Source organism: Microcaecilia unicolor, chromosome 6 (genome assembly GCF_901765095.1).
Source record: "Microcaecilia unicolor chromosome 6, aMicUni1.1, whole genome shotgun sequence".
Classification (NCBI taxonomy): Eukaryota; Metazoa; Chordata; class Amphibia; order Gymnophiona; family Siphonopidae; genus Microcaecilia; species Microcaecilia unicolor.
In genome coordinates this window covers 133,094,950-133,105,713 of record NC_044036.1, presented here as the reverse complement: position 1 = coordinate 133,105,713, position 10,764 = coordinate 133,094,950, and the positions used below count along the sequence as shown (strand labels likewise).

General features: G+C 47.8%; 1 protein-coding gene across 3 annotated transcripts in view; it reads right to left on the bottom strand.

Moving 5' to 3' along the window:
• Positions 1–880: 880 nt before the first annotated feature.
• Positions 881–10,764, bottom strand: part of RBSN (rabenosyn, RAB effector) — a 29,502-nt gene continuing 19,618 nt past the window's right edge. For all 3 annotated transcript variants that reach the window (XM_030205599.1, XM_030205601.1, XM_030205600.1), the window contains exon 12: positions 881–5,836. In XM_030205599.1, the coding sequence (XP_030061459.1) occupies positions 4,775–5,836 (1,062 nt within the window). In that variant the 3' untranslated portion in view covers positions 881–4,774. The remainder of the gene's footprint in view (positions 5,837–10,764) is intronic.

Genomic DNA, 10,764 nt, shown 5'->3' with positions numbered 1-10,764 from the left:
ACCTGTGCTCTAACCACTGCACCACTTATTCAGTTGCTTAGACATTCCTTCCCTTTCCATTAAGTCCCTCCAAGTTTCTGTCAGCCAATCACAGCTCGTTTAGCTGACACCGATGTCAGGTAAATGAGCTGAGATTGGCTGACAGAAACTTGGAGGGACTTAATGGAAAGGGAAGGAATGTCTAAGCAACTGAATAAGTGGTGCAGTGGTTAGAGCACAGGTCTTGTAATCAGAAGGTGGCTGGTTGAAAACCCACTATTACTATTGTTTTAATTTGGATGTCCCTGACTGCACTTGCATGTTTTTTTTTCTTCCGATTTTTGCTCTCTGCATGGGTCCCGCGCAGCACCAACTAAACTAAAATTGCTCGGGGGACCTGCATACTGCTGTCATGGAGCTAGGTATGGTATTGGAGGCTGACAAAGAGGCTGGAAAAAATATTTAAACAGTTTGTTTTTTAGGGTGGGAGGGGGTTAGTGACCACTGGGGGAGACAGGGGAGATCATCCCCGATTCCCTCCGGTGGTCATCTGATCAGTTTGGGCACTTTTTGGAAGCTTGGTCGTGAAAAAAACAGGACCAACTTTGTGTGGACTAAATGCTCGTCGGGGCCGTCTTGCTTCTTTCCATTATCAGGCGCGGCGGTCCATCTGTTAACCACGCCCCAGAATGCCCCATCCCGCCTTCACTACCGTTCAGCCACGCCCCCGAGAATTTTGCCCGTCCCCGTGATGGAAAGCAGTTGGGGCCGTCCAAATTCAGCTTTCGATTATATCTGTTTTTGAGATGGACGTCCATCTCCCAATTTGTGTCGGAAGACGGGCGTCCGTCTCTTTCGAAAATAAGCTGGATAGTCACTCCCATCACAATGAGTTGAAGTCACGTGAGGTAGGTGCTTCCTCAAAACCCCTCACCTTGGCACCATTGTACTACATAAAGCATGGATACAGAGCAGAAGAAAAAAAAGAGAGAGGTCGTGCTAGTACAAAGCATGCAAATCCTTTATTCAATAGTGTGAAAGGATGAGAACTTAACCTTTTGATAGGTGGATATTAAAAGGTACATTCCAGTATGAGTTAACCCCCCAGACTTATGGTACATAAAGCTTCAATACATTCGCAGTTAGTGTATTAGACTAAAAATACAAGTAACCTTTCTCCAAGGGAAACTGATGAAAGTAGAACCCACAAAAGGAACTTTCTGGTCCCCTGTTTCTGACCACTAAGGTGCTGAGTCCAAAAAGGTCTCCCAGAAGCAATGGCGATGTCCACGCTTAATCTGAAGTTATAAATGTGTACATGTCCTCTGCAGAACACACATCAGTTTGTCAGATATGGTATAAATGGTTGCACAATTTCGTGCAAACCTTTCTAATACCTACAAAGTTTACCTGCACAAAAGCAGAGGGTGACCTTTAGCTGGGCCTAACACCATAAATGCAGATAACCTAAAAAGGAGCATTTTGGCACTAAGCTCATCACTATTTGTACTGAACATTCACAGACAAAACAGGAAAACACTTCTACGTGAAGTCCAAGGAAAATGGAGAAGTAGAAAGTGTGACACAAGCTCCAACAAGGGAAGGCTTCTATCAAAATGCCTTTATTGCTCCAAAGACCCAACATGGGGCTGTGTTTCAGTGGGAAGAAGCACCTGCCTCAGGGCGTAAGGTTTACAGTATCTGCTGCTGAAGCCTAAAAAACTGTTTTGGCACCAGGTAATGTAAACCTTGACCCAGGCAGTTCCCACCCAAGCACAGCCCCGTGTCCGGTCTTTCTTTGGTGCAATAAAAGCACTTGGATAGACACTTCCCGTGTCGGAATGTGGGTAACTTCTTCATTTTCCACTGAACCTTCACAGCCACAACTCGGTTGTTTTACTTAGACCTGATGCTCAGCAGCTGAATATACTAGTCCTAAGCTTAAATGAAGGTTGTGGCCCACTTAGGCAATTACCCACATTGTTAAGTCACTGCAGGGTACCTAGTAATGAGATGCAAATGCATGTGAAGCAGCTCATTACTATATAAATACCATACTGCAGCTGTAATACTCCAGTATTTTACTGTCCTGGGAGCATGCAGGCCGACGCTCCCGAGCCACATCAGAAAGGGGCCATTGGTGCTATTGCAGCCTCCTATTGCATGTCCCTGGTGGTCCCAAGGAACGAAGCAATCGCCAGTTGCTCTTGCTGTTGTCTTTAGCCAAAACAGTGGCCCTAGCAGCAGTCTCACGGTACTACCTGTATGACCCCCCCACCCCCCTACTACTAGGGTGGCATGTTGGATGGAGCAACGGGGGGATCACTCCTTCTCTGGAAACCACTGGACCACCAGGGATGTGGACAGAGAGTACCGATCATCATGCGGCCCTTTGCGTATAAAGGCAGCTCTCCCCCTCCCGATCTCGAGTCAGGCAGAAGCTCCGCCCAGCACTATTCAAAGTTTTTTCAGCAGCAGGCTTTGGATGGTGCTGCTGAAAAGTCAGAGGCAAAACATGGAGCCCTGAATGTTTTTTTAGAACTGCAGGTGCTTTAGCAAAATGAAGCTGTATTTAAGCGGTAGAGCCGTCAGTCTGTTCCCTGAGCGGGGAGGGGGCACTTCAGGGAGCCTGGTAGTAAATGATGCCAACTGTCAGATTCCCAGGCTTTCTGTACGAGATCCTGCCTACTCTCCACCCAACACACCCCTTTAAAACAAAAAAAAAAAAAACAATTATAGTGTGCAGTCAGGACACACATTCCAGAACTACCATATGACGCTATAACATGTCCCACGCTAGGTCCTTTTTTATTCTGTTAGGTACCTATTAGCACTTAAGACAGCGTAGTGAAAGGGCCCCTTAGGTTTCTTCAATATATGTTTTCACATGGACCAATGCATATCATTTTAAAGTGATAGCTTTGTGTTGATCTAAATAAAGTCTCAGAATCACACATATAATCATTTTAAAATAGCCAATTAGTTCAATCAACAAGGAAGTTGGCAAGCTGCCAGTTTCAAAAATTTTGAGCGATTAAATTATTGGTCCTCTGTACATACATAGCATTGCCTGGATGGCATCACCCTTTCTTATATTTAGTGTGCTTTTATATGTAACTGTGGCTTTGTTTGTTATTGTTCAGTAATAATTCCCTCTGGTCATTCAGGATTTCTTTTTTTTTTTTCGTAACTACACAGTGAGAAAAGCCGAGACCTGTCATGGCTGAAGGGGATAGTGACTGTTAGGAACTATGCTTCAGCGGAAGTTGGTTGGGGAGGGGCACCTGGAAGTGGGACCCCCAAGCTTGGCTGCAATTTATGCCAAAAAGCTATTTAAAATAGTCCAAACTTCCCCCTTGTGAAATGAGCCATTTCCAGGAAATTGACACCTTGTTCCTACCAGTCAGACCCTATAGGAATCACATCAATTTCGATAAACTAGAATCACACCCACAGAACACTGACACATAATTACACTGGTGCTCAGCACTTTCTTTACGTGAAAATGGGGGCAAACCTGCTTTTCAGCTTTCAGGTTCATTGCACAGAGACAGAGTTACTGGGCTCCTTTCAGGGAAAAGCTTGTATGTAATGCACTTTCGCCTCACTTTGCCCTAAATCCACTCTTCTCTGGCACTGGACACACTAATTGATACATGTAGGCTGCAGTCCCCAGAGCTTATTCGATGCTGGTCTTTGCCAAGGCAGGTCAGGCACACCCTGCACATGGCTCACATCACTTAGACAAACATTTTGTTCTTAGTAGAAGGCCTGGATTTCAATCCTGACCTGTTAATACTGATTAGAAGCAGCAAAGGGTCTGACCCACTTCTTATGCCCCTCTTTTACAGCCTTCTTATGCTTCACTTTCTGATCTCTCACTCAAAAGTACGCCCAGGGCCATAAAAACCAAGCTGCTGGTTCCCCCTAGGGTGTAGGCCACAGAGCTGCAGCTTACCCAGGCTCTTTTAACTCACATCCTTTGAAAACCTGCATAAAGACAAAACACCTACTCTGTTTCCTTCTGAAACTCAATAAGTGCAAAGAATATGCCTGAAAATATGTTGCAACTGCTGTTTGTGGAGGTAGCTGGGCAGCAAAACATAGTGCACATACTTCTGGAAATCAGCTGTTCTTCCTGAAGCCAGAAACTTCTATTTCCAGAGCAATGCCTTCTTCCAAGAAGATAAAGAAAGCTCCATGCTCAGTCCGCATTACCCTACTCTAGGGACCTGCAGGTGGATTACAAGTGGTGCCCTCTGTCAGAGGGTTTTACGACCTACTACATGGAAAGCAAGTGCACAAGGCAGTATTTAAAGGACTGTCCCTAGAAGCACATGGAAACCCTAGAAAAGTGAACTATGCCAGATGCTTCATTCTCTTGCGAACAAAGCAGTTATGGTATAGTGCAAAGCACCTGACAGCAGGATCAGAGAAGTCCTTCCCAGGCCATGGTCTGTAAACTCCCACCCTGTCCAGGGCCCCTCTAGCTGCAGGAAAAAATGCTTAAGCCAACTTGCTGCCGTAGTCATTGGAGGGGCATAGAGAGAAGCTACTTCCAGCACCTCAGGAAATTACTACCCTACATCATAAAGGACATTAGACCTACGAAGCACCTTCACTTTTAGTAACGTGTACAGAAATCTCAACCCATGTAGTGGAAATACCCTATGGAAAGTGCACTGCACAGAATTAAACCCTCCCTAGTAACCTGTTCTGCTAAGTGTTTCATTTTTAATTGTTCTACCCACTTCCTCGCTAGCTCTATTTGCATTCAAGGAGAACTAACCCTCCATCACTTGCTTTTCGCCTTCTGTTTGGCCAAAGTGCGTTTTAATTCTCTCAAGTTCTCGGTCAACAGCTCCACCTCATCCATGCGTCCACTGTGTTTTGCATCAAAAATGTAAGCTTTAATGTTATCAATCTGTTGCAGAAGCAAGTCCTCATCTATTGCCTCATCTCCTTGCCTGCCTATGAGCTCATCCTCACAGCCATCAACTTCAAAAGGATTGGTAGGTGAGGAATTTTCAAAAGGATTCCCAAGAGTGAAGTTGGACTGGTCTTCAAAGTTGTTTGATGGTGGACTGGCCACCCCTGGCATTTGCTGATCCTCTTCAAAAGGATTGTATTCCTTTTCCCCTCTGTCCACATCTTTGCTCGCCTGGCCAAGCCCTACATAAACGTCTTCACTAAATGGGTTGGAGAGATCAGCCTCTTCCTCTTCAAATGGATTGAGAGATTCGTTCTGGTTTACGTGTGGTTGAGGATTGTCTTCACTGGCCTTCCTGCGATTAATCAGACAGCCCAGATCCTGGGAGCTTGACTGTTGTAGAGGTGATAACTTAGCCAGTGGGCTATGCTTGAGGTGGGCACTGTCTAGGTCTAGGGCTCGCGTGATCTCGGGTGGCTGCTGCTGTCTGACTTCTCTGAAGTCCAGGGAACGAGTCCTTGAGTGTTGAGTTAGACCTCTGTGTTTCTCCCGCTCCCTCTCCCTCTTCAGCAGCACTTCCAGCTGCTCCCGTTGCATGGCTTCCTCCTCTGCAGTTTTCTGCGACAGCTCAATGGCCGCCTGCACTTGCTGCTGCTCGTATTCATCCTGCAGCTGGCGCAGGTTCTCCTGCAGTATCTTCACCTCGTCACTCCGATTTGCTGCCCTGGCCTGCTCGATGAAGGATGTAATGTTGTCAATCTGCTGCAGAAGCGGATCAGAAATTTCCCGATCACACTGGCCACCAGCCATCGGCAGCCATCCCTCAGACTTCCTGAACTGGTTTCTCCGGGAAAGGGACACGCCTCCATTAGGAGCAGTGGAATCCTTCTCTTTCTCCTCCAATTGTCTGTGTGCTTCCAATGCTGCCTGTAAAAAAACACGGGAACAGGACTGGACTGTGAAATCTACAACAAGTTTAAAAGGAAACCTTACCCTATTATGTAATATTTAACTTCAAAACTACATGTCAAGGTAGCTCCACCAATTCTGCAAACAGAGCTAAGGATCAAATGCTTGACACAGAGGAAAGGGACGCTTAAAGTCCATTTTTCCACACGTACCAGAAGGAAAGAGCGAAAACCAACATACGCTTCCCTTTAATATACAGTGGTGGAAATAAGTATTTGATCCCTTGCTGATTTTGTAAGTTTGCCCACTGACAAAGACATGAGCAGCCCATAATTGAAGGGTAGGTTATTGGTAACAGTGAGAGATAGCACATCACAAATTAAATCCGGAAAATCACATTGTGGAAAGTATATGAATTTATTTGCATTCTGCAGAGGGAAATAAGTATTTGATCCCCCACCAACCAGTAAGAGATCTGGCCCCTACAGACCAGGTAGATGCCCAAATCAACTCGTTACCTGCATGACAGACAGCTGTCGGCAATGGTCACCTGTATGAAAGACACCTGTCCACAGACTCAGTGAATCAGTCAGACTCTAACCTCTACAAAATGGCCAAGAGCAAGGAGCTGTCTAAGGATGTCAGGGGACAAGATCATACACCTGCACAAGGCTGGAATGGGCTACAAACCATCAGTAAGACGCTGGGCGAGAAGGAGACAACTGTTGGTGCCATAGTAAGAAAATGGAAGAAGTACAAATGACTGTCAATCGACAAAGATCTGGGGCTCCACGCAAAATCTCACCTCGTGGGGTATCCTTGATCATGAGGAAGGTTAGAAATCAGCCTACAACTACAAGGGGGGAACTTGTCAATGATCTCAAGGCAGCTGGGACCACTGTCACCACGAAAACCATTGGTAACACATTACGACATAACGGATTGCAATCCTGCAGTGCCCGCAAGGTCCCCCTGCTCCGGAAGGCACATGTGACGGCCCGTCTGAAGTTTGCCAGTGAACACCTGGATGATGCCGAGAGTGATTGGGAGAAGGTGCTGTGGTCAGATGAGACAAAAATTGAGCTCTTTGGCATGAACTCAACTCGCCGTGTTTGGAGGAAGAGAAATGCTGCCTATGACCCAAAGAACACCGTCCCCACTGTCAAGCATGGAGGTGGAAATGTTATGTTTTGGGGGTGTTTCTCTGCTAAGGGCACAGGACTACTTCACCGCATCAATGGGAGAATGGATGGGGCCATGTACCGTACAATTCTGAGTGACAACCTCCTTCCCTCCGCCAGGGCCTTAAAAATGGGTCGTGGCTGGGTCTTCCAGCACGACAATGACCCAAAACATACAGCCAAGGCAACAAAGGAGTGGCTCAGGAAGAAGCACATTAGGGTCATGGAGTGGCCTAGCCAGTCACCAGACCTTAATCCCATTGAAAACTTATGGAGGGAGCTGAAGCTGCGAGTTGCCAAGCGACAGCCCAGAACTCTTAATGATTTAGAGATGATCTGCAAAGAGGAGTGGACCAAATTCCTCCTGACATGTGTGCAAACCTCACCATCAACTACAGAAGACGTCTGAACCGCTGTGCTTGCCAACAAGGGTTTTGCCACCAAGTATTAGGTCTTGTTTGCCAGAGGGATTAAATACTATTTCCCTCTGCAGAATGCAAATAAATTCATATACTTTCCACAATGTGATTTTCCGGATTTAATTGTGATGTGCTATCTCTCACTGTTACCAATAACCTACCCTTCAATTATGGGCTGCTCATGTCTTTGTCAGTGGGCAAACTTACAAAATCAGCAAGGGATCAATACTTATTTCCACCACTGTAAGCTAAAAATGTTTAAAAATTAAACAAACATCCTTAAAGTTGATCTTGAACTCAGGTTTAAACTTGAAGCCGCACTGCTGTTCATGCAGGAGCTCCAGGTTTGATTCCTGGGTTTTTCTTCCTCTTGGGCCACCTGGGGGATTGTTCTGCAACTGCAGAAACTGGGTTATACTAGCTAAGAGAGAGGTAGGAGTAAAAATGGGTGGAAACCCCCAGACTGTTGTGAATGAAGCTTCAATATTGACTCATCCAAAGGAGCAGAACAAAACTGCTCAGCCTAAGAAAATAGATACACACTGAAAGCTGAGCTGTATCAGCCAGTACAGCTCTCATCTTGTTCTTACAGCGATATTACATTATAGCAGAACCTGCACTGAGCTGAGATGCATTTACACTGCAAGAGATACAGCTTCACATTTCAATCCCACCTTGACCAACTGCTCTGCAACGCCTAAAAGTTCTCCATAAAGGTAATTCTTGGAAAGACTGATGTACATAGAAGCATTAGCTATACATTGAAGCCTTGGGGTTTGTTAAATACACAGGTGTGGGCCACCTCAGTGGCTCAGTTTAGGACCTGGGTTTCATTCTTAGCTCAGACCTTGTGTGTCCCCAGGTCAGTCAGGGCTGGGCTTGCTGTACCGGCAGTACTTATAGTTTCTTGGGGGAGGAAGGGTGGAGAGAATTGTTATCATCACACAGTGGTAGCACATGGTTACAAATTCAGGATTCACCATTGCAAAGTTGCAGAAGGAACCTTGAAGCATGGACCTGGACTGCTGAGCAGAGTTCTGAGGAGAAATAAAGTAGGAAACGGTACCAGGGTAGGTGTGAATAAAAGATTCCATATCATCATGCTGATTAATCCATAGACTGGTGGGTTGTGTCCATCTACCAGCAGGTGGAGATAGAGAGCAATCCTTTTGCCTCCCTATATGTGGTCATGTGCTGCCGGAAATTCCTCAGTATGTTCTCTACCTCAGCAGGTGGTGGTCACACACAGCAGCAGCTCTGGCTAGGTCTCCAAGCCTAATTTTTAGGTTTTGTTGAGTACCTGGCGTTGAGGGCTCTTCTTGAGCAAGTGCAAACCTGGTGGCGCCAGGTCCCTCCTTTTCTCCCCCCTCCTGCTGGCTCCGTTAAAAAAAAAAAAAAAAAAATTTTGGACATCCTTAAGGGCGTTTATTTCGACGTTTATTTAAACGTTTATTGCAGCTACTCACTGGGACACCAGGTCGTTACAGCTCGGAGCGAGAAGCAGGTAATTTTTACCTTTTTATAGCGGGCAGGGGGTTCCCCGATCGATCTCCACGTGGCCTATGGCGTCGGAGGGCGAGGGCGCGAAGAATCGCTCCCTGGACCGCGTGTGCGCTGTTAGCGGGGATGCAGGGGTCTTAAAGTCTGATTCGCCCTTGTTGGGTGTCAGTTCCACTCGCCTCCACCTACCCTCCTCTCTTCCTTCCCGTTCACATTAATTGATTTGATTTGCTTACTTTATTTATTTTTTGTCTATTAGATTGTAAGCTCTTTGAGCAGGGACTGTCTTTCTTCTATGTTTGTACAGCGCTGCGTATGCCTTGTAGCGCTATAGAAATGCTAAATAGTAGTAGTAGTAGTTCGGAGGCCGGTCAGTGTTCCGGGTCTTCCTCCGGTGCGGCGGTTTTTCCCGCCATAAACGCCCATCCCCCGCTGCTCGCCTCCGCCATCTTGGCCGGCCACTCTGCTCGGACGGCTTCTTCTTGGGCCGCCCTTGAGCTGGGAGACGTTAATGCCATGGACGCCCTTTATTTGGGCGACGGCAAAAAAGCGGCTAAAGTTAAGCGCCGTTCTTCCCGTGCGGCTCCTTCACGGAGTGTCGCGCTGGACGCCATCTTGGATGCGCAGCATGTTTCTCCCCCGCTCTTGCGAGCGCCGGTTGAGGGTGCGTCTAGGGCTGTGGCCCAGGCTGCTGAAGTGCACAGTCTGGGGGGTTTCTCCCCCGAGTTTATTTTGCTGCTGCATCAGGCCTTTCTTATGCAAAACGCTGCCCCTTCTCCCTTGTCCGATAAAGGGGTTGAGGCCCCCGGAAGTAAACACCCTCGGGTGGATTCCCAGGCCTTAGAGGACTCTGTTTCCTCTGATGTAGATGAGGGCAGCGTATCTGAGTTCTCCCAACGGTCCTTTGGGGATTCCTTGGAGGAGACGGGTTCCCGCTCGGATGGAGCGGATGACCCCTCTGCAGCACGGATCTTTCGCTCAGAGGATTTGCCCAACCTGTTAGTGCAGGCCATGAGCATTTTGAAGATTTCCTCTCCAGAGGACGTCTCTCCCTCAGCCCCTGTTGGCTCCGCCATTATGCTGGGGACGAAGCGCCCGCCTAGAACCTTCCACGTGCATGATGCCATGCACACCTTAATTTCGGCTCAATGGGATGTCCCGGAAGCAAGCCTTAAAGTGGCTAGGGCTATGTCCCGCCTCTATCCTTTGCCTGAAAGTGAACGGGAGGCCTTTCTTTGGCCTACCGTGGATTCTTTAATCACTGCGGTGACTAAGAAAACGGCGTTGCCGGTGGAAGGTGGCACGGCCCTAAAGGACGCCCAAGACAGAAGATTGGAGGCGGCTGCCTTAAGTTTGCAGGCCTCAGTTTGCGGCTCCTACGTGGCCAGGGCGTGCCTGACGATTGTGCAGCGGGCTTCCCCCCTCGGATCCTTCCTTGAGGGCTGATTGGCCGGCCCTGGAATCGGGCTTGGCTTATTTGGCAGACTTACTGTATGATGTCTTGAGAGCCTCGGCTAAAGGTATGGCTCAGACAGTCTCTGCGCGGCGGTGGCTTTGGCTGAAACATTGGTCTGCGGACCACGCCTCTAAGTCCCGCCTGGCTAAGTTGCCTTTTAAAGGCAAGCTGCTCTTTGGGGTCGAGCTGGACAAAATTGTGACCGATCTCGGCACGTCTAAGGGCAAGAGGTTACCAGAGGTCAGGGCTCGGGCTAGTGCGCGCCCCGGTAACTCCAGAGGACGGTTTCAAGAAGCCCGTCGGTACCGCCCGGGCAAGTCGGGCTCCTCTGCCCCCTCTTCCTTCAAGAGGAACTTCTCCCCCAAGCAGCATTCCTTTCGCAGAGACCGC